Source organism: Sciurus carolinensis, chromosome 6 (genome assembly GCF_902686445.1).
Source record: "Sciurus carolinensis chromosome 6, mSciCar1.2, whole genome shotgun sequence".
In the NCBI taxonomy this organism is placed as follows: Eukaryota; Metazoa; Chordata; class Mammalia; order Rodentia; family Sciuridae; genus Sciurus; species Sciurus carolinensis.
The window spans coordinates 57,362,924-57,386,668 of record NC_062218.1 but is presented as its reverse complement, the minus strand read 5'-3'; the positions used below and the strand labels follow the sequence as shown (position 1 = coordinate 57,386,668).

At 39.1% G+C, this 23,745-nt stretch overlaps 3 protein-coding genes across 5 annotated transcripts in view; all 3 read left to right on the top strand.

Annotated features, from left to right (window-relative positions):
* Window positions 1-214: 214 nt before the first annotated feature.
* Ak6 (adenylate kinase 6) lies at window positions 215-12,780 on the top strand. The gene is made up of 5 exons (XM_047555567.1): window positions 215-302; window positions 2,261-2,353; window positions 8,011-8,069; window positions 8,189-8,334; window positions 12,278-12,780. The coding sequence occupies exons 1-5, from the start codon at window positions 275-277 to the stop codon at window positions 12,468-12,470; spliced, it is 519 nt and encodes a 172-aa protein (XP_047411523.1). The 5' UTR covers window positions 215-274; the 3' UTR covers window positions 12,471-12,780.
* Taf9 (TATA-box binding protein associated factor 9) lies at window positions 253-4,125 on the top strand. 3 transcript variants are annotated; one of them, XM_047555564.1, is made up of 3 exons: window positions 253-302; window positions 2,261-2,353; window positions 3,081-4,125. In XM_047555564.1, exon 3 carries the CDS (start codon window positions 3,098-3,100, stop codon window positions 3,890-3,892), a length of 795 nt encoding a protein of 264 aa, XP_047411520.1. In that variant the 5' UTR covers window positions 253-302; window positions 2,261-2,353; window positions 3,081-3,097; the 3' UTR covers window positions 3,893-4,125. The 3 variants fall into 3 exon arrangements, with proteins under 3 accessions (XP_047411520.1, XP_047411522.1, XP_047411521.1); XM_047555566.1 differs by lacking the exon at window positions 253-302 and adding an exon at window positions 365-386; XM_047555565.1 differs by lacking the exon at window positions 253-302 and adding an exon at window positions 442-583.
* A 1,969-nt stretch (window positions 12,781-14,749) lies between the features above and the next one.
* Ccdc125 (coiled-coil domain containing 125) overlaps window positions 14,750-23,745 on the top strand; it is a 28,477-nt gene continuing 19,481 nt past the window's right edge. The window contains 1 exon segment of the mRNA XM_047556684.1: window positions 14,750-15,019. The gene's annotated coding sequence lies outside the window, so the exon portion shown is untranslated.

Genomic DNA, 23,745 nt, shown 5'->3' with positions numbered 1-23,745 from the left:
GGAAGTAAGTGACTTAGGCATCCAACATACTGCCTGACCCGAAATGCGGACTGCAGTTGTGCCTCTAGATCCCATCATGCAATGGAAACGTGTCATAAAAGACCAGGTAACTAATGGTTAGTGGCTGGGGCTGCAGAGGTGGGTTGAGAGCTCTGCGCAGGGCCTCCAGGACACCGGGGTTCCAGGCGCTTGCAGCCGCCCTCCCCTTCCGGCTCCTCCCCGTAGTGCGCCGGGAGCGTGAGCCGCGGCGCTCGAACGGTCGCTGTGGAGAACTATGTTGTTACCGAACATTCTGCTCACCGGTTAGCGCGCGCAGCCGGGACGGGGCTGGGCGGCGGGGCAGGCAAGGTTGGCCGGTGCTCTGGACTGCCAGTGTTCCAGACCGGGCAAGTTGAGGGCTGCGTGGCGTGGCCGTCGTCGGGGCCTGAGGACCCGGCCCTCGCGACCGTTGCGGGAGGGGGAGGGGACGCGGAACGTTAATTCCGTTGGCCAGTCGCTCCTCGGTGAGGCGTAGAGGGGTAGACGGATCCGCTCTCCTCCTTGCGGTCTGCTTCGTTTTTTCGGATCTGTTGTTTGGCTTTCGGTTGGTGGTTATTGTTGTTTGTTCCTGTGAAATGGGTTGTCTGTTCTTTGGTAGGGTTGGGTCTGGGTTTTTATTGAGGCGATGTAATAGTATGTGGCCTTCGTAGATTTACTAATGGTGGATGCCTCGTTCCGTAGGCCTTCCTGGGTCGTCTGTTTTTCCTTTGTATTTGAGAAACACTTCTCAGATTGGAGTTTGGTAAGGGATTTCAGATATTTGTGAAGTGTGTTTTGTTGAGTTAGTATCGGAGCCTTTTTTTTTTTTTTTTAATGTTAAAAAATGGTGTCTCCTGAACGTCTCTGGTGCATGTTATCAGTGAAAGGAACTGAAATGCAGCCTAGTGATTTTAACTCCAAAAATACTCCTTAAGTCCTAACAGTTCATAGCACCATGCTGAAAGATCTAATGGTCGTAGATGTTATCGCCACATCTCTTTGTGAAAACAAAGCAATAAAGTTTTATCATTTAACAAAACGTAAACTTGTTGGCAGGACACGAGTCTTGACAGTTTCTTAGTGCTGCAGATTAACCAGCACTCAACAAATGAATATTTAGCCGTTAAGATTCCATAAGGGTCCCAGGTGTGGTGGCACACGTCTGTAATCCCAGCAACTTGGGAGGCTGAGACAGGAGGGTCTCAAGTTCAAGCCAGCCGCAGCAACTTAGCGAGATTTGGTCTCAAAACATAAAATGGGCAGAGTATGTGGCTCAGTGCTTAAGTGCCCCTGGGTTCAATCCGTAGTATTAAAAAAAAAAAAAAAAAAAAAAAAAAAAGTTCCTTAAGGAGGAAGATTTTACAACATCTGATTTGCATGGGTCAGACATAGTGTCCTTTTTAGTGTTAAGCCATATTTGAAAAATCTTGACTGTGAAATTTTTTGGAAATAAGTTGAACCAGTGTTCAGACTTGATGTATTATAATGGACTTGAGATCATTGTTCTTTATGCATATGGAGACTTAATTTATCCCTATTGTCTTTAGTTCCAATGCTCAGATTTAATAATTTCAGTGGCATTAAACCTGAACAGATGAAAATTATGCAGTTATCTTGGAGTATAATTGTATTCAGTGTAAAAGGGGGAAGGTAAAGAACAATGTATAATATTGCTATTATGTAAAAGGCAATATATGTTGTATGTGTAGAAGTACATGGTATGTGCATATTTAAACACAGTATGGTATTTTATATACATGTCTGCCTGTATATATAAACAAATATGTATGTATAAGACTTCTTTGGAAAGATAATGTGAGAAACTAGTTTACAGTTCCCTCTAGGGAAGGGTAAAGAGTCAGTAGTGGTAATGAGACTTCTTTCATACCACTTAAAATCTTTTCATGAATTTTTAGGGGTTTTTTTTTTTTGTTGTTGTTGTTATTACAGCAAATAACAATGGTAATATATTGAATATGACTGGTTTAATTCTGGGCAGCTCAATGTTGGTGGCAGGCAAAATTGGTATCAAAGTCACTCTAACCCTACTCCTGGAAAGCCATATATACCGAGTGAGATTCTCACAGTCATCTCTGGGAAATTATAATTAGGTCATGGTGTGTATTCATGTATGATTGCTAATTAGGGAAATTTTAATATCAGTTATTAAGAACTTTAAGGGCAGAACATGGCTGAAGTCTAGTGTTTCATGAGCAGTATTTTTCTGTGGCTTGTCTTACAGGTACTCCAGGGGTTGGAAAAACTACACTAGGCAAAGAACTTGCATCAAGATCAGGACTGAAATACATTAATGTGGGTGATTTAGCTCGAGAAGGTAAGGGACATTTTGGTATTAGATTTATTTTATTTTTTAAAGTCAGTGGAGTATTAGTACTATTAGATGTTGTGAGTGTACAAAAAGCAGAGATTTCTGGTAAGAAATCTATGCTGTATTGTGAACCCACATAGATAAAAAAATATTAAGTGTTCAAAGCTGTGCCCTATTCGACCATTTCCATTCCCTCCCACAAAATTTCTAGCACTCCTTGTAATCAGTAATAATTGGACTTAGATGAAATATGAATATGAGGTAGAATGTTTTGAGTTGGGCAGACAAAGGTTTGGGTTGTGGTAAGCATATGTATGAGACAGTGAATATATTGCTCTCACTGGAAGGACAGATTATTTTTAATTCAGCCAGGAAGGTATGACTGTCCTATGGTATTTCTTAAACTTGATAGTTGCATGCCTGAATGACTGTGTATATTTTACAGTGGTGCATGTTTTTACTTAGTTTACCCTGTTTTCCCCTAATCTTTTATCACATATTTGTGTCTTCATCTTTTTGTATTCTACAGTTTATACAGAATAGGAAATCAGTACATTTAAGTAAAGGGAACTTTTAAGTATGCTTCATTAAAATTAAAACGATATAACATGTTTTAAATTTTGAGTGTAGTTTTTAAATTTTAACATTTTAAACGAATTTTAAGTTCCTAACAGTTGCTACCAAAGTATTTCGGTTTGATCTAATGTGCGTATTTCTTTCAAATGATCTAAAGTTTGATCACCGGATATCATGGAGTCTGGCAAGATGGCTTCTCCCAAGAGCATGCCGAAAGATGCACAGATGATGGCACAAATCCTGAAGGATATGGGGATTACAGAATATGAACCAAGAGTTATAAATCAGATGTTGGAATTTGCCTTCCGCTATGTGACCACAATTCTAGATGATGCTAAAATTTATTCCAGCCATGCTAAGAAAGCTACTGTTGATGCAGATGATGTGCGATTGGCAATCCAATGTCGAGCTGACCAGTCTTTTACCTCTCCTCCCCCGAGAGATTTTTTATTAGATATTGCAAGGCAAAGAAATCAAACCCCTTTGCCATTGATCAAACCATATTCAGGTCCTAGATTGCCTCCTGATAGATATTGCTTAACAGCTCCAAACTATAGGCTTAAGTCTTTACAGAAAAAAGCATCTACTTCTGCAGGAAGAATAACAGTTCCACGGTTAAGTGTTGGTTCAGTTACTAGCAGACCAAGTACTCCCACACTAGGCACACCAACCCCACAGACCATGTCTGTTTCAACTAAAGTAGGGACTCCAATGTCTCTAACAGGGCAAAGGTTTACAGTACAGATGCCTGCTTCACAGTCCCCTGCTGTAAAAGCCTCAATTCCTGCAACATCAGCAGTTCAGAATGTTCTGATTAATCCATCATTAATTGGGTCCAAAAACATTCTTATTACCACTAATATGGTATCACAAAATACTGCCAATGAATCATCAAATGCATTGAAAAGAAAACGTGAAGATGATGATGATGATGACGATGATGATGATGACGACTATGATAATTTGTAATCTGGCTTTGATGCATGTAACCTGTATACTTGGTCTTGAATCCATTGTACTGAAATTAAAGAAGCATGCTGAATGTTTACAAGTTGTGTGTTAGAAAATTTAAGTAGTATTTAATGAGTAAATAGTTACTATTCTTCTCAATTGAAATGTTGAATTTTCTTTAATAGGACCAGTAATGGTTTTTCATCAGCCTTTATGTGTAAAAAATAAAGTTGTTCATTGATTTGATTGTTGATACTTTGGCAGTTGTGTTTTTGAAAGCATTTTCTCCCTCATTAGCATAAGAAATAAGAGTTGCAAGGGCTTCAAGTTGTTGCAGTCTGTTCACTACTACAAATTGTCACCTGCAGTGTCTTCAGATGTTTGAATTATAATCTCTGTTGTGTAAGTCATCCTTATAAAGATGTGTTATCTCAGATTGCTGAAGTATAACCATGATTCCTTTGAAAAGACTTCTGGTGCAGGATTTTTATTCACAGTGATTTTTTTTTTTTTTTTTTTTTTTTTTTTTGGATTGGAGATTGAACCCAAGGGCACTTAACAACTGAACCACATCCCTAGCTCCTTTTTTATTTTTTATTTAGAGACAGGATCTTAACTAGGTTGCTTACAGCCTTGCTAAGTTGCTGAGGCTGGCTTCAAACCTCACAGTGAGTTCTTATTTGCTTGAATTTATGTTCCTCAGTTGCCCAGCTTTCTAGACCTCCCCTGACCCTTTATCCTTTTGGATGGAGATATATATATATATATATATCCTTTGCTTATACTAAGGACCCTTGGCATCTTCCAATTTCTACCCCCATTTTAAATAAGTTCGATTTTTTTTTTTTTTTTTTTCCCCTCTTTGCAGCTCAGTTTTGAGAATCTGTGTCTTATTCTTGGTACTGTAAGCCAGTGTCGTACACATTTTTAATCCAGGCCTAGCATCTAGGTTATAGTTTTTGAAACTTAGAATTTATTTATTTTTGGTGGTACTGGGGGTTGAACCCAGGGGCGACTCTAGCACTGAACTACAACCCCAGCCCTAAAACAAGGTTTTGCTGAATTGCTCAACTGGCTTCAAACTTGCTGTCCTCCTTCCTCAGCCTCGAGTAACTGGGATCCCATGCGTGCCAAGCTTGCCCTCATTTTTATACTTTTGTTTAATTTTTTCTTTTTGTCATACCAAGAATCAAACCAGGGCCTTTTGCATGCTAGAAAAGTACTCTACCACTAAGCTACACCTACAGCCCCCCACTCCACCTTTTAAAGTGGTGATATATTTTAAGGAGTACCAAGCAATCATCTTTAAAGCTTTAGTTCTTTAAGGGGATGATTTTTGCCCTTTAGGATTTTTAAAAATATTGTAGGGACATTTTTGGTTATTAAAACTTAGGGATAAGGGTTTGCTGTTTAATTTCCAGTGGGTAACCGAGGCTAGGAATTCTGCTAAGCATCCTAAAATTCACATGATAGCCCTGTCTCCTACCTTATAACAGTTACCAGTCTCAAAATATCCGTAGCATATAGGTGGAGAGACCCTGCTGTCAAGAAACAAGACTTAAAAACATCCCGAGAATATATCACCCTCATAAAAATGTTGAGTTGCTCTATTTGTAAAAGATCGTCCTTACTCCATTTGAAATCATGGCAGGAAAAATTAACTGGGGAATTAAGGTTACTAAAACTTTGGGGAATCCTGTCTATGTTACTATAAGAATACTTTTGTTTGTATGTGTGTATTGCAGGGTGGCAGGGAGGTGTTTACCAGGAATTGAACCCAGCACCTTGCACGTACTAGGCAAGTGCTCTACCCCTGAGCTACCTTACTCACTTTTTTTTTTTTTTTTTAAAGGGGGATAAGTTCTCTGTTGTCTAGACTGACCGCAAACATCTGGGCTCAAGTAATCCTCCCACCTCTGCTGCTGGAGCAGCAGGGATGGCTAAGAATGTTTTTCTTACCTTGTTCTCCCAGTCTGATTCCTCCCTACTTGATACCTTTTCACATATGCAGTCATTTTGGTCATATAAGCATCTTTGATTTTCCTGCCACTAGTTTTATTAGTCTACACAGCCTGTTCCTAAATCCAGGGTAAACATATGTCTAGGCAAAGTTATATGGTGACATTGGATCCACTTCAAATACAAACAAGTAGGTCCTGTGTGCATGTGCATGCTGTACCACTGAGCTCCAGGCCCGTACTTAAAATCTTGTATCCCTAACCCAGGAGTGGACAAGTTACTGCTGTATTTGTATGACTTGCGCTAAGGAAATCCTGCAAAGCATCTTGTCCTTTACAGAAAAGATGGCAGATTTCTGCTTTAACTCCCCTGAATCTAACTTTTCCCTGGTGCTACCACAAGAAGCTTTTAAAATTAACTTCTCCATTGGCCTCTCCCAATCTTTGATCCTCTCCCTCCCACTGTAATCCCATTCACTTAGGACTAGCAACTCCCTTATGTTGATGTCTCAACTAAAACAGTCCAGTTTCTAGACACCTCAGATACAACCATCTGGATAGTTCTCCAAGTTAATATATTTAAATCACTTGCTCTGGAGTGTTTGACTCTTGTCCACTCCTGATTCCTGCTTCCCACACATACATGTTCACTGTTTGCACACAGATCCACTTGGTCTCTAAATCTAGATAGTTTCTCTGAAAAATCCCTGCAGTACCCTTGTCCCATCCCCACCATCATTGGTACTGTGCCTAGAATTTCCTATTCAATCTCTTCAGTATCTCCTTTCTTATACTATATTTCCTTTCAAATGGTTGAGGATAGTAGAAAATGGCATGATTTGTTTACTTATATTAACACTACAATTTATCTTCAACCTCACCTGTAGCCACTCATTTCTACTTCTGTGTACCCACAGTACAGTACTGTTCTCAAATCCACTGGGAATTTTAAACAACCCTGTCTTTATACATGTTATTCTCTACCAGTAGATTTCTTCATCTGCCTTTCAAACACAATTGTTCATAATAGCCAAACTATAAATTTGACCTCTAACTGAAACTACATTACAATTGTAAGCTTGTTGGATTGAGGTAAATGTGCTTCCAAAGAAGGTATTGGTAGCAGCAGCAAAATAATTGAGTATCCCAATATGATTAAAGAATAGCGTCTACTAAAGTGTTCTAGAACAATAGTTAAAACATGATTTTATAGTTTAATAACATCTAGAAAGGTCTTTTAAGAATTATGCTAAAACACAATCATTTTTTACAAATAACATATCTTCTTTTTTTTTTTTTGCGGTACTAGGGATCGAACTCAGGGCCTTGTGCTTGCAAGGCAAGCACTCTACCAGCTGAGCTAACTCCCCAGCCCCAAATAACATATCTTTACCTGCAATTTTAAAAATAAACATAAAACTTTGAGAAATCCATTTAATTTTCTAACTTTCAGTCATTTAATCAAATTGACCTTTTTGATCTTGGCTGTATTAAGATCCTATGCATGACCAATTATAAATTTGGCTTTCAACCAAAACTTTCTGAAGAAAGTTAAGGTTTCCCTCTTTTAGCATGTCTGTTTACTCCTATTCTATTGTAAACTATTTGAGGGAAGGACTGTGTGTGTTTTGTTTATTTTGTTCACTGTAATACCTCATTATCTCTTCTGTCACAGTTATGGTACATGGTGTTTGATAAATGGTTTTGGAAATGAATGTTTAAAAGTTGAGTTCACATTCCTTCATTAAAATGTATTAAAATGGTTTAAGAAATTTTGCATTTCCATGCTGTAGTATAAAGACTTCAATTCCTAAAGTTAATGTTGATATAAATGTCTATTTTAGATAGTATATATTTTAAAAGATTTCAGTAGCCTTTTAGAGCTTAAAGAACTAAAATATGAAGGAACCTCAGCGTTTATTCTAGATAACTACATTGTAAAGCTGCACCATGGTGCACATGTGTATTCTCAGTGACTGGGAAGGTTGAGGCAGGAAGATTACAAATTAAAGGCCAAATTCACAAGTTTAAGACCAGCCTGGGAGACTTAGTGAGACCCTGTCTCAAAATAAAAATAAAACAGGGCTGGGGATGTAGCTCGCTGGTGGTGCACTCCTGAATTCAATCCCTAGTGTGGTGGGAAAAATTTTTTAACAAGCTAATGTAAATCTCTTTTAGGACAGTTATATAATGGCTATGATGAAGAGTATGATTGTCCCATTTTAGATGAAGATAGAGTAAGTATGACTTTCCAAGTATGCATTTGTTCAATTAAACAGGAAAGTTGTCCTCATTTTTCTTATGGAGTGTTCATCTTTTCTTCTTCTTCTTTTTTTTTTTTTAACATATCTTACAGGTAGTTGATGAGTTAGAAAACCAAATGAGAGAAGGTGGAGCTATTGTTGATTACCATGGTTGTGATTTCTTCCCTGAACGCTGGTTTCATATAGTTTTTGTGTTGAGAACAGATAACAGTATATTGTACAAAAGACTTGAAACAAGGTAAGAAAGGAAACATCAACTTCTTGAAGTATAATATAAACTTTTATTTGGATTCCTGAAATTGGCAGGTATTATAATCATGAAAAGAGTTTTTACTTGAAGATGTAGCCACTTTATTTGGTCTCTTGTTATAAACCAAATCTATACGGTACTGTCATTTGGAATCTAAGACAAATGGGTACATTTGTAAGGCACAGGTAAGTACATTATGAGTAGGTTAAAAACTTAGCTGACAATTTGATTGAATTAAATGTATGGAAATCCCATTTAGCCCAACTTTTACCTTGATACAGACCCTTCCCAGACTGGAATTGTAGCTCAGTGGTAGAGCGTTTGCCTAGCATGTGTGAGGCACTGGGTTCAATTCTCAGCACCACATATAAATAAAATAAAGGTCCATCAACAACAACAATAACAAAATCCTTCCTAGGAATAGAACCAAACCAATGATGTTCTTTGCTTGAACATTAACCATTCAAATTATTCCCACATCAGGAGTGGGAAAGCTTATGAAAAACTAACATGGTAAATCAACATTTCATGATCCTTTTTAAAAGTGTTTTTTAGATGTTGACAGACCTTTATTTTATTCATTTTTATTTATATGTGGTGCTGAGAATAGAACACAGTCTCACACATACTAGGCAAGCGCCCTACCACCTAGCCACAACCCCAATCGCAACATTGCTTAATCTTTTTTTTTTTTTGCTTAATCTTTATATATGAGTTAATTCTACTAATAGAACATCAGATTTAACCAGAAAAAAGGAATATTTAGGGAAAACTTTTTTCCACTCTGTGTGTGTGTGTGTGTGTGTGTGTGTGTGAGAGAGAGAGAGAGAGAGAGAGAGAGAGAGAGAGAGAGGGTGGGTTCTGGGGATCAAACCTAAGGCCTTGTACATGCTAGGCAAGCACTTTGCCACTGAGCTGAAAAAAAGAAAAAAACTTGAGACAGGGTCTGACTAAGTTGCCTGGGCTGGCTTCAAACTTGGCCATCCTCCTGTCTTAGCTTCCTGAGTAGCTGGGATCTATCATCTTTTCAGCCAAACTGTGAGCATATGGGGGATCCAGAGGAAGTTACTGGGTAGTCTCAAATGAAAACTCCAGAATTTTACCTGAAGGTCAGGTTCAGAATGTATAGTTCTCACTGACTAGTCTGTTCTGACTGACCATTATTGGATGTGATACTTGCAAAATGAACTGTAGTAGCAAACATATAGGGAAAGTTAGGTTGAAGCTAGACCTTAAACTTTCATCTTTCAGTAAGCAGTGAAAAGCCATTAAAAACTGAGTATTGGGACTTGGGGTGTAGCTCAGTGGTAGAGTAGGTATTTAGAATGTGCAAGGCCTGGGTTGAATCCCCAGCACACGTGCACTCACACAAAATTTAAGGAAATTCTTTGAGCAGAGAAGTAATAGAGATCATAATATATGTATGTGTGTGTGTGTGTGTGTGTGTGTGTGTGTGTGTGTTTTTCAATTAAGACCATTGAACATTTTTAGTAAAAAGTAACTTTTATGTGAATAGCCAAAGACTAAGATGTAAAGAAAACAACTTTATTAATATTTTTGGTTTTTAACAATTGAAAAAGTTGTAAAGTTAATCATCCTTTAAAAAAAAAATAATAATGCTGAACATGGTGTGGCATGGTGGCACATGCCCGTAGTCCCAGCTACTCAGGAGGCCAAGGCAGGAGTATTACAAGTTTGAGGCACGACCCTGAACTCTGTCTTAAATTTAAAAAAAAAGGACTGGGATGTGGCCCAGGGATTAAAATGCCCAAGTTCACTCTCCAGCAGCAAAAAAATTCCAGCAAACAAAACCCAGTTTTATTGAGATATAATTTCACATAGCGTACAATTCACTTATTTAAAGTGTATAATTCACTGAGTGTGGTGGCACACACCTGTAATCCCAGCAATTTGGGAGGACTACAGTTTGGCAAAACCCTAAACAACTTAGTGAGACACTGCCTCAAAATAACAAAAAGGGTTGGGTTCTGTTACAAGTATAAACTGTATTGATTTACCATGTTTTATGCTCATTAAAGATGAAACCTTGAAAATCTTTGAGGGGGGTGGGTGTTGGGGATGTAGCTTAGTGGTAAAGCACCCCTGGGTTCAATCTCCAGTACCTAAAATATTCAGTATATGATTCATTTTTACTATGTTACAAAATTGTGCAATGATTAACACAACCAATTTTAGAAAATCTTTTGTCACTCAAAAAATCCTAGAGGCTGGAATTGTGGCTCAGTAATAGAGTGCTCACCTAGCATGTGTGAGGAACTGGGTTTGATCCTCAGCATCACATAAAAATAAACAAAATAGAGGTATTGTGTCCACCTACAACTAAAAATAGAAAGAAACCCATACACATTTAGCAGTCATTCATTGACTCCCAGTCCCCCACTCCTAGGCAGCCAATAATCTGTTTTCCATCTCTGATTTGCCTATTTTAGACACATATAAATGAAATCATACAAGATATATTTTCATTGCCTAAGCATAATGTTTTCAAGGGACTGTAGGGGAGTATCAGTGTTTCATTTCTTTTTATTGTCAAATGATATTCTAATGTATCAGATGATGGACATTTAAGTTGACTATTATGAATATAATTGCTAGGAACATTTGCGTTTTCTTTTTTTCCTGAATCCAGAGATAGTTTTACACTGAGCTATATCTCTAGCCTTTTTTTATTTTTTGACAGGGTCTTGCTAAATTTAAATTGCCCAGGCTGTTCTTGAACTTGCCAAGGCCTCCTCAGCCTCCCTAGTTGCTGGGATTACATAGATGCACCACCACACCTGGTTTGTGCACTTTTTTTTGTGTTGACATTATGTGTTCATTTCTCTTGGATATAGACCTAGGAATTGAATTGCTAGGTAATATGTTAATTCTATATTTAACCTTTTGAGGAACAGCCAAAGTTTCTTAACCATTTCATATTAAGCCTAGTTATGTATGAGGGTTCCAACAATTTCACCTTATTCTTATCAACACACTTTTTTTTTAACTATAGTCATACTGATATGATATAGTGTTCATTGTGGTTTTGATAGTTAATAATGTTGCATCTCTCATGAGCTTATCAGTCATTTGTGTCTCTTATTAAGTTATAAAATTGTATATTTTAGATGTAATATAAGTCCTTTATCAGATATTATTTGCATGTATTTTCCAATTTTTTAAAGTATTTCTTATGGAGTTCAACTTTAATTTTGATTGTTACAATGTCTGATTCAGGTTCGAATTTTTAACTTTTTAAATAGCTACTTAATTGGCTAATTTACATATTTGCCTAAAGGTTATGTAAGTTCATTTTTTCAGTACCTTTTTTTGTTTTGTTTTTGTTTGTTTGTTTTATTGGTACCAGGGATTGAACACAGTGGTGCTTTACCACTGAACTACATCACCAGCCCTTTTTGTTTTTTATTTTGAGACTTAGGGCCTCGCTAAGTTGCTCAGACTGGCTTTAAACTTAGATCCTCCTGCCTCAGTCTCCCAGTCACTTGGATTACAATGTGTACCACCACGCCCAGCCCAATACCTTTGGAACTGGTAAATTCCACACACATTTGTATGATCAAATATCCAATTAGTATATGGTATTTATAATATGTATTTCATTTTATATAGGCCATCTGTTATTTTGTCTTAATTCTTTTGGACCATTGCTACAGTCTCATAGCTGAGAGTCTGACTTGAGGTCAGTAGGTACTCATTTGTTTAATTGCAAACCTAAATGTTGGTCTCATAATACTTATTTTATCCCTCATAAAAAAAAGCCTCAAATTTATAGGTGCTAGTCTTTCTCTTATGTGAAGAGATTGTGAAATGTTTTTATTTTTCATGTATTCAAAAAAGTGTCCAATTTCTGGTATGTTCTTAAAACTATGGTTAATGCCTTTAGTTTGCTTAACCTTTCTTTGCCTTCTAGGGGTTATGGTGAGAAGAAACTAAAAGATAATATTCAGTGTGAGATTTTTCAAGTTCTTTATGAAGAAGCCATAGCATCCTACAAAGAAGAAATTGTGCATCAGTTGACCAGCAATAAACCAGAAGAACTAGAAGATAACATAAATCAGATCTTGAAATGGATTGAGCAGTGGATCAAAGATCATAACACTTGACTGACCACTTCACAGTCACTCTTATTGATACCTCTCTGCCCACTTCATAGAAATCTCCCACATATCAGTCAATATTATTGAAATCATGTTGTAGGCCTAGCAGGTGCATAATGTAAAGATTTGTGCCTGTATCTCTTTTTCTCCATTTGAAAGCTAAACAATCTCAAATATAATGAATATAATATAAAAAGTAAAAATTGTCATTTAATGCTTCAGTTACTAAATAATAAATATTACCAAAGGGGTAGATATCTTTTATGCTTATTATAGAAGAAAATGCAGATGATTTATTAAAATAAAAAGTAAAGCATCAGAATATTGCTGTTTTTTTTTAATTAGAGATTGGAAATAGTAATACTTGTATTCTTGGGCTGGGGTTGTGGCTCAGCACTCGTCTAGCATGAATGAGGCCCTGGGTTTGATCTTCAGCACCACATAAAAATAAAGGTATTGTGTCCACCTGCAACTAAAAATATTTAAAAAGAAAGTACAGGCTGGCCAGGGGTGTAGCTCTGTGGTAAATCATGTTCTTAGAATATGGGAGGCCATGGGTTCAACCCTCAGCATCACTACCCTTTAAAATAGTGTACATTTAATTGGTTTTAGTATAGTCACAAGGTTATACAACCATCACAACTAATGCCAGAACATTTTCATCATCATCCCCTTGAAAGTGACCCATTAGCAGTCACCCACATTTTCCCTTCTCCCAGCCCCATGCAGTTACTAATCTTTCTGTCCCTGTCTTTTCATATGTTAGACACATAAATGGAATCAGATAACACATGGTCTTTTGTGTGTAGTTTCTTTTACTTAGCATACTATAAAGGTTCATCCATATCATAGCATGTACTAGTACCTCATTCTTTTTTTTTTTTAACTGAGGCAGGCACTAGAGATTGAACCCAGGGACACTCTACTACTGAGCTACATCCCTAACCCTTTTTATCTTATTTTGGGACAGGGTCTCAAGTTCAGGCTGGCCTTGAACTTGTGATCCTCCTGCCTCAGTCTTCCAACTAGCTGGGATTACAGGCATGTGCCACCATGCTCAGCTTTGTGTTCCTTTTTATGGTTAACATACCATATGAATGTACCACATTTTGTCTATTCTACTAGTTGCGCAACTGGAGTGTATCTACTTTGGGTATTACAAACATTCATGTACAAGTTTAGATGTATATTTTTAGTTCTCTTGGTTATAGGTACTTGAGGGGAATTGGTGGCTCATTGAGCAATTATGTTTAGCATATTCACAAGGTATGCAGATATCAGCACTAATTCCAGAAAAATTTCATCTCATCCCCATTTTTTTTTAAAGATCCCTAATATTTTGGTAAAATTCACTAAGCACCACAGTTGATCTAATTTGTTCCCTACAGTGGATAAACAATGATACAAGGGTGATAAGAAAGTGACATTTATGGGCTGGGGCTGTAGCTCAGTGGCAGAGCACTTGCCTAGCAGTGCTAGCAAGTGTGGTGCATCCTTAGCACCACAAAAATAAAGGTATGTTGCCAACCACAACTACAAAAAAAAAAAAAAAAAAAAAAAAATGACATTTATAAATCACTATGTCCCACAGCCCCTCTAAACACATTTAAATTTTTTTTTTTTTTTTTTTTTTTTTTTTTTGGTACTGGGAAAGGAACCCACATGATAGACAAGTGCTTTACTAACTGTAAATTGTAGCTAGGAAGTACCACCTAGGATTCCATCCTTGTCTACTGTTTTCACCAGCACATGTTGTCTTGCATATGAGCAAGTTTATTGAGTAAATACCCAAGATAAACTGCAAATTTAATATATACCATGCAAATGAGATTTCATCAGTTCACTTTTAATTAACTGCCTATTTATGTGCAAAACTACTAATCACTGGTGAAAGAAGGTCTCCCAGGAACAGTTCACTTATAAGTCTGATTTGCCATATACCTGAGTACGGTCTCTATGGGAGAGCTAGTAATTAAGGGAAATGTAGGCTGGATAAGGGTAAAGAGATTGATTACTACATGGAAAGAGTTTATTCGTGGTCTTTAATTCTAAACCAGTGTAATTTTTAGACCCAGGCAAATTTCTGGACCAGTGCAAAGTCTCCAGTTACCACAAGATGTTGGGTGTTAGGAATTATACGAAAACCAACTGAAGCACGTCCTTCCCAGTAGCAGCTTTCTGGGTTCACCGGGCCACGCCTTTGCTACAGCAGTTCCTCTGACCTACCGGGCCCTCAGCCTGCTTTTCAAACTCCGCCTCTACTTCAGCTCAGATGCCATCTTTCTCCCGCAGTCCTGGCGACTGAATGCTCGAGCCGTCTAACTTCACTTTTGACGCACACCTAGACCTCTTCTAAATCTCAGGCTACTAGCCTATGTCCGTTACCCATAGTGGGCTTTGGAGTTGGAGTTGGATGTTGCGCAGAGACCCCAGGTTGCACGTTGGATCGCCGGCTCTCAGCGAACCAGGGAGACCTCGGAGCTTTTGCGTGTGTGGCTGCGCCCGCACGATCACGTGACCAGGGGACACGCGGCGCCGGCGCCGGCGACCCGGAGGTGCGGCGCGAGGAGGGGGCGGCCAGGGGGCGATGCTGGCGACGGCGCCGGGAGGTCGCTGGGCGGTCAGGGCGGGTGTCAACCCCGAGTGGGAGGCCCGGGAGGGGGGGGCGCAGATTTACGGAAACGTCGCGGGTAGTGGACAAACTGGCAAACTGGCTCCTTTTCCCCTGATGCCCGGTAAATGGCCTAATCTGACATTGAAAAAATAATAGATTTCAAAGATCCTGTTTCCTCCTTTTTCTGTTTTACATCCTTTTCACCCCTCTTTTTTCTTTTTTTTTTTCCCCTCTTTTTTCTTCTTTGTTTTAAATCTTCTTTGTTTTATTTACTTTTGAAACTTAAGACTACGGCGCACTAAATCCTATGTAGTATTCTGAATCAGAACAAGTCCCCGGTAGAAAAACTGAGGAAATCCCAATAAAGATTGTGGTTTAGTTAATGGCATGAACCAAATGTTCGTTTCTCAGTTTGGTAAGTGGACCCTACCCTAACGCTAACATTAGATTTGGGGTAGAGGATATACAGGAGTTCTCAATAGTATCGTTGCAAATTAGTATAGATCTAAAATTATTCTAAAAAAAAAAAAAAAAAAGTCAATAAACGAAATGCTACAGTATAGAGAAGCAGTCCATTTTTTCACTAAGGAGGGTTCAAGTTCTTTGTAAAGCTAGACAGGAAGTAGGTGTCTGTTTGACCAATTTGTTTGCTAATGCAAAGTTGTCAGGCTAGTGGGTGTAGATTTTTCTAGTGCAAGCCTTCTGGACAGGAGTCTGTCTTCTCTTTCAATTCTGTCCAATAAATACCTTTGTTATGGCTTGGATATGAGGTGTCCCCCAAAAGCTACCACATTAATGTAGGAATATGAAGTGATTGGATTGTGAGAGCCATAACCGGATCAGTTCATCTTGAGTGAACTAACTGTGTGGTAACTTGAGGCAGTTGGGGCATGACTGGAGGAGGTGAGTCACTGGGTCATCACCTGGAAGGGAACATCCTCCCTGCAGCCCCTCTGCACCCCTCCTTGATCTGGCCCCTGGCCCCTTCTCCATGATGTACTGACTCACCTCTGCCCAGAGCAGTGAAGCCAGCCATCTGTATACTAAGACCTCAGAAACCCTGAACTGCAAATAAACTTTTTCTCTTCTAAATTGTTCTTGTTGGATATTTTGGCCACAGAAACAGTGAAACCTGGCTAAATCTGTTTTGTACAAGCAAAGGAGATACTCCCTGCCCTAGAGGATGTTCAGTTGCCTGTGCAATAAACTCCAAGGTCAGCTAGGAAGTAAGGACTATTAAAAAGGGGCAGTATAGAGCTGGGGGTACTCAAAGAGAGTAGAAATCACATCTGGCCCACGAAGTCAGGAAGGCTACCGGCAGGAGTATTGTCCTGAACTGAGAAGGGCCAGAGGAAAACGTCAGGTAGAAAATGGCACCATCAGAGGCTTGGAGGGGGAACCTGGGAGCAGGTGCACTCCCTATATGGAGGTATAGAGTAAACCTGGGGAATACTGACAGGTGAAACTGTGAAAATGAGTCTAGTAGAAAACAAGGTGGTACTAACTTTAATTATATATGCCATGGGAGCCCTGGAATGTTTAAGGTCAAGAGGAATGTCATTAGATCTGTGCTAGACCATTATTGACTTGGAAGCTGTGTAGGATGGCTTGGGGTAGATCAATTAGGAACTATGGGTTTAGCCCAGGAGAAGTACTGAAAAGTTCAGCCAGGGCAGTGAAATTAATGTACAAAATAATGATATGGTTTTGGGAAGGGTTTTTTGTTTGTTTGCTTGTTTGTTTTGAATCTAGAGAACTAAAAGTCATATGAGGACCATGGTAATACGGAGTAGCATGATTGATGCATTTGCAGAAATAGAGGACTCAGGAGGAGACCTGGGATGGGGAGTAGGAAGGATAATGGTTGTTTTTGAACAAAAACTGTGTTTGAATTGCTGGCTGGATATCCAGCTGAAAATGTGTATTTAAGAGTGTTAAAAGTGGAAGCCAAACATAGAAGGAACTGGAAGAGGAAAAGAAATCTGAGCTGGCACATAGAAGACAACCAGGGACAAAAGAAGAGTATCTAATTTCTTGTGGGGTTGAGGAGTCCAGGTGTTCCGGGGACCTGGGCATGATGAGTTAAAAGTATCACAGCTTGGGACTGGAGATTTGGCTCAGTTGGTAGAGTGCTTGCCTTGCATGCAGAAAGCCCTGGGTTCAATCCCCAGCACCACAAAAGAAAAAAAAAAAAAAAAGTATCACCTCTCTCACAGAGGTGGAGGAGACCGAGGAATGAGACTCTTATCTTGGATTTAGCAATTAGTAAGCCACTGATCATTTTTCTGAAAAAGTGGGAAGACTGCTAAGAACCTTTAATCCAATATACATCCTTTCCCTAGTGACCAGAGGACTGGGCAAGGAGCCAGATATAATTTATAGTCTTGGCTCTACCACTACCCACCTGTTTATTTTTGGGCAAGTCCTATATGCCTGAATAGGAAAATGTGTCCCTCAGTAAAACCAAAAGGACCCTTTTATTCTTAGCAACACCTAATAGTCCAGATTATTAGTGTTCCATGGAGCACCCTATGGAAAATGCTGATACAGAAACCAAGCTCTAAAGAATAACAACAACAAAAAGAAATCCAATTTCATCGACTGGTTTATTAAGTAGAGAAACTATACTCAAATTCTTTTTTTTATTTTTTTTTTCCTTTCTGAGATGGAGTCTGGCTTTGTAGCCCAGGCTGATCTTGAGCTTCTGAATTTGAGCACTCTTCCTACCTCAGCCTCCTGAGTAGCTGGACTACAAATTCTTGCCACCATGCCACCTGTACCTGATTGCAGTGGTGCCCAAAAGGAACCTACATTGAACACATTAAACCGACTAGAAGGTTGATAATTCTAAATATTTTCACTTTTTTAGAAGTTATCTGTCCTAAAGTGAAGTTTGATTGTTTTACTGTATTACATATTAATACTATTAGCTTATAAAATGTAGGATAGGACACAGCCAACAGCTCTCAAAGTTATATTTTAAAAAACATTAGGGAATCTGGGCACAGTGGTACACACCTGTAATCCCAGCCATTTGGGAGACTGAGGCAGGAAGATCACAAGTTCAAGGCCAGCCTCAGCAACTTAGTGAGACTGTGCCTCAAAATAAAAAATGAAAAAGGCCTGGAATGTAGCTCAGTGGTAGAGTACCCATGAGTTCAATCCCCAGTACAAAATATAATAATAATAATAGGGGAGCCAAGCATGGTGGTGCATGCCTATAATTGCAGCTAATCAGGAGAGGTCAGGCAACTTAGTGAAACCATATCTGAAAATAAAACTTAAAAAACGGCTAGGGCCAGCTGTGTTGGTACATGCCTGCAATCCCAGTCCCTACAATTTAGGAGACTGAGGCAGGAGGATGTTAAGTTCAAAGCCAACCTTAGCAACTCAGTGAGGCCCTAAGCAACTCAGCAAGACCCTATCTCAAAATGAAAAATAAAAGGGATTGGAGATGTGGCTCATTGGTTAAATGTTCCTGGGTTCAATCCCTATTACCAAAAACAAAAAGTAAAAAATGGTCCAGGATGTAGCTTAGTGGTTGGGTTCATTTCCAGTACCCACCTCCACTCCCCCAAAGTAGAACATTGGAACATAGGAAAACTCATTATATTCATCTCTGAATTGTAGGAAGATATACCCATGATACTTTAATATATGTGAAACATTAAAAAATATTCTTAGCCACCCCTGCGATTGCTTACTTTTTTCCTTTTTGAATTTTTTCCCCTTTTTCTTTGTCACTGATCGCCTAATCCTGTCCACACCATTCTTAATATAGACTGAGATTGCACTGAATAAGCAGGAATCTATGAACAGGAGTAAGCTAGCCTTCCAAGTGATTATTCTTTAATTCAGCAAATAATTTCCTATCTACCTTGACAAATTAAACTAGATAGTTTTTCCTATACTGGAGTTTTTCCTGAACCCAGGGCTGTTCCAACACTGAAGTACATCTCCAGCGCTTTTTTTTACTTTTTTGATTTTTAGATAGAGTCTCACAAAATTTGCCCGAGCTGGCCTTGGGCTGGCCTGGAACTTGCAGTCCTCCTGCCTCAGCCTCTGAATAACTGGGATTTATAGATGTGTGCTTCCATGTCCATCTGACAGATCTATATTTTAAGGAGATCACCATAGAAAAGAACTAAGATGATTCTATAAAAATGTGGAAAATGAAGGCTGAGAATATATCTCAGTTGGTAGAGTGCTTGCCTCGCATGCGTAAGACCCTGGGTTCAATCCCCAGCACCACCAAAAAATAAAAATAAAAACTAAAAAAATGAGTCTAATAGGCTGTGTTGAATATTGTTCTAGCAACATCATCAAGCGTGTTTGTTTCCACAAAGAAAAGTTTTATTCCTCCTCCTTATTTATTACTTTTTCTTTTCACTGACTTGAAGCTGGGCCCCAGGTTGTTGTGTTGTGTGTGTGTGTGTGTTTATTAACAAGACTTGAGAAAAGGATGAAATATTTCTAAACCACTAGAGCAAAGCAGCAGTTTTGAAATCCCTGATGGCGAAAGCCTGTCTTAACTGCATTACAAACTGGAGGGACAAAACTGAGTGTGTTGGAGTCTCTCCAGATGCCCCACTGTCACCAGGTAGGTGACTGGAGTGGTCTGATGAGGAGGGCTCGGTATGGTGGCTTCTCTATAGCCTTGTTGCCAAGAGACACTTTCTTCTGGGAAGCAGTGCAGGCAGTAGCCCCACAGTGCCCAGGTGTGGCCTTGCAGAGGTAAGTTTTCCCTTCCTGTCCTGGAGGCAAGTATTTCAGTTTGCTTTTTTTTCTTCCGTCTTTCTTTGATTCATTTATTAAGCAAGTCTTTATTGAGCATGGATTATGTTCAGATTCTGGTTTAGATACTGAATATGGTGAACTAAGCAGACAGAAATTGCTCACCTTACAGAACTTCCATTCTACATGAAATTGCTCACCTTACAGAACTTCCATTCTACATGAGGTCGCTTAGAGGGTTTGGGCTCTGGAGAAGGAAAATGTTCAAGTGCCCTAACATGTTGGGGGAACGTAGCTATTGAGATGCAGATCATGAGGAAGCCTGAGTCACCCTCTGCTTCACTCTACTCCCACCTTTGTATTAGCTTCCCCTTTTTATTGGCCCCAATTTTATTAGTGTAATTTTAAAAATAAGGTAATATGAAGGAGTACATTAGAAGGTCCTCAGTGCTAGAGAAGGAGAAGAATGAAAGAGAGAAGTAGAATAGTGAAAAGGAGCTGCAGTTATGGATGCCAAGAAAGGCCCACTGAGGAGGTGACACTGAAGTAAAGACCCAAAGAAAGGAACAGCTGGCGGAATTCTAGGGAACTTGGAGCTCTGAGGCACAGCTATGCCTGGGCCCATTCAAGAACCAAAGGACGACCAGCCGCAACCAGCGCATGGGATGAGAGATGCGTGCAGGACCTTTGGCCATCAAAAGGACCTTGGGGCTGGGGCTGTAGTTCAGTGGTAGAGCACTTTCCTTGAATGTGTGAGGCACTGGATTCAATCCTCAGCATCACATAAAAATAAGTAAATAAAAATGAAGGTATTTTGTCCACCTACAGCTAAAAATATTTTTTTAAAAAAGGACTTCAGTTTTTACTCACATTGAGTTGCCAAATAGTGAAATGTTTTCAGCACAGGTGTGGCACAATTTGAGAAAGGAAGGTAGAGAAGCAAGAGGGACACCTTCTCATCTTTCACTGTCCCAGATACAAAACCTCTGCTAAGTGTGTCTGTACAGAAATAAAAGATGGACTAAGTTGAGCTAAATCAGAAACCACCTAAAATAGATACAGGGCCGAGAGGACAAGGGCAGAAGGTGGGAAATGTCCTCTAATACGAGATAGTCTTAGTCACTGGAAGAGATTTAGTCATTGAAAATGACTTAGTCATTTTTCAGAGACTTTTTTTTTTTTTTTTTGCATCAGGGATTGAACCCAGGCACTTAACCAACTTAACCACTGAGCCACATCCCTAGCTCTTTTTTATTTTTTGAGACAGAATCTCACTAACTTGCTAAGGCTGGCTTTGAACTTGCCATCTTTCTTCCTCAGCCTCCCTAGCTGCTGGGATTACAGGTGTGCATTACCACACAGGCTGAGACTTCTGAATTTTACACTGCTTTGAAGCTTGTGTAAATGGCAGCATTTCCTTTATAAACGTCTATCTCAAAACCATTCTGTGTCCTTAGCAAAGGCTAATCTGTCCTCATCAGTGGGTTATTGGAGTCAGTAAAAGCCTCTTCTGCTTTCCTGCAATGCACTGCAATGTTTAAAGTGAGGGGTTGGACCTTCTTATCTAAAAAGTCCTAAAATGATAAATACCTCTTTTTTTCTTTTTTATGATACCAGGGAGAGAATTTAAGGGTGCTGTAACACTAAACCACATCCCCACTCCCACTTTTCCTTATTTATATCTGAGACAGGTTCTCCTTAAATTTCGAGGCTGCATTTGAACTTGGAATCTTCCTGCCTCAGCCTCCAAAGCTGCTGGAATTACAGGGGTGTGCCACCAGGCCTGGGTGAAATGTTAAATACTTCTGATTGGATTGCAAGGGGCATTCGTGTGTTAATTAATTACTGGGATAATCATGCCTATTACAAAAAGAAAAAAGTTTCCCCTTTAAAGCTCTACTTGAAGCTGGGTAGTGACGCACACTTGTAATCTCAACAACTCAGGAGACTGAGGTAGGAGGATGGCAAGTTCGAAGGCAGCCTCAGCAAATTAGCAAGGCCCTAAAAACAAAAACTAAAAAGGGCTGAGGATATAGATCAGTGGTAAAGTGCTCCTGGGTTTAATCCCCAGTACCAAAGTTGGGGGGGGAGAAAAAGAAAGAAAGAAAGAAAGACAGACAGACCTTCTTGATTATACTGAGAGTTATTTTTGTTTAGTTATGTTATGATAAAAGAAAAATTACAACAAATCTAGTTTTATAGATCTTAATTTGCTTTTGTGGTTCTAGAATTGGATAGCAGTCTGGACCAAAAATGGTTCTGAATGTTCTGCCCTGCCAAGCATGTTATGTTTATAGCCAGAAAAAAAGGAAGTGACATACAGAAAAGTAGAAGTGAGGGTGGAGATAACTTGATTGGTTAAAGCTTGGCATTTGCTTTATTTGAATCTGGTCTGAACAGTTGGCTAACTCTGATTGACTGAGTCTTGGCTACTTGTTAGAAGAACAGGTAATGGTCTATTTATAGATCAAGTTAGGTTATAATTCACTATATACAGAGAAACTTTTAGACCAAACGTAAATTTAATATTTATTTGCTTTAATTTTTTTCTGTCTGAATTGTACTTGAAGACAATTCTTTTGCACATGTAGAAAGGCTCTTCTGTCTTCCTTGAAGTAAAAGCAGCCCCTCTGTACACTGCCATTTTTTCTAAAGAGAAGGAATGCCACCTGTTGCCCCGGAGCAGCATAGGAACCTGAACCTCATTCATTTAAAAACCTGACATAGAAATTCATGGTAGCTGTATGCGTGACAGCCAGAAGCAGGAAGCAATCTGAATGTTGCTGCATAGGCAAACAGATGAAGTATGGTATGTTCATACAGGCTTGTCACTTGTGCTGACTGCTGGGCTTCTTCCAGCTGGTCCTTTTCAGCCAGCCAAGCTTTGATTTTGGGTCTCCCCTTCTAATGAGACAACATTTCCTCTTACCCCCTCAATGACAAGGCCTTAAATCCAGTCTGGATCCTTGACAAGGCAGAGCCAGTCTTGACAGCATGTGGTTAAGGTACAAGGGATGTTATTTGGCTGGTACCTCATGAAACCAGAAGGGTGTATGGAGGCTCCTGGGATCCCGGAAGATGTGTGACCCTTTCAGCTGGAGATCCTGGTTCTACTTCTTGTTGATGGCATAGACATGGATAAGTTCCTTGGGTTTACATGGTTTCAGAGGTTCAGTGCATGATCCACAGACACCATAGCTCTAGTCCCAAGGTGAGGCAGAACATCATGGCAGAAGGGTGTGGAGGAGGAAGGATGCTCAGTTCATGACTGCCAGGAGGCAAAGAGAGCTGTTTGCCCTGATTTTAATTGTAAATTGGCAAATTATAGTTGTATATATTTAGGGGCTACTATGTGATGTTAGGATTTATAAAAACAATGTAGATTAAAATTAAATCAAGTTAATTGAAATATCCATTACTTCAAACCTTATATTTTGAGATGAGAACATTTGAAATTTAGTGATTTTTGAAATGACCCATACATTGTTTAATTTTTTTAGTTGTATACAATATCTTTATTTTATTTATTTATTTTTATGTGGTACTGAGGATGGAACCCAGTGCCTCACATGTGCAAGGTGAGCACTCCACCACTGAGCTACAGCCCCAGCCCCATACATTATTATTTGATATATCCACCACTCTGTGTGTATACCTCCAAGAGAATATATTTGGTATTTCCTATCTCATTGAAGCTTTGTACCCTTTAGCCATCAACTCCTCATTTCCCCACCCTCTAACCTCCAGTAACCACCATTCTACTCCCTGCTTCCTTGAGTTATATTTTAAATTCCATATATAAGTGAGATTATGTGGTATTTTCTTTACTGTGCCTTGCTTATTTCATTTATCGTAATGTTATCCAATTCTGTTTATGCTGTGGCAAACTATTAAATGTCTTTTTTTTTTTTTGGTACCAGGAGTTATACCCAG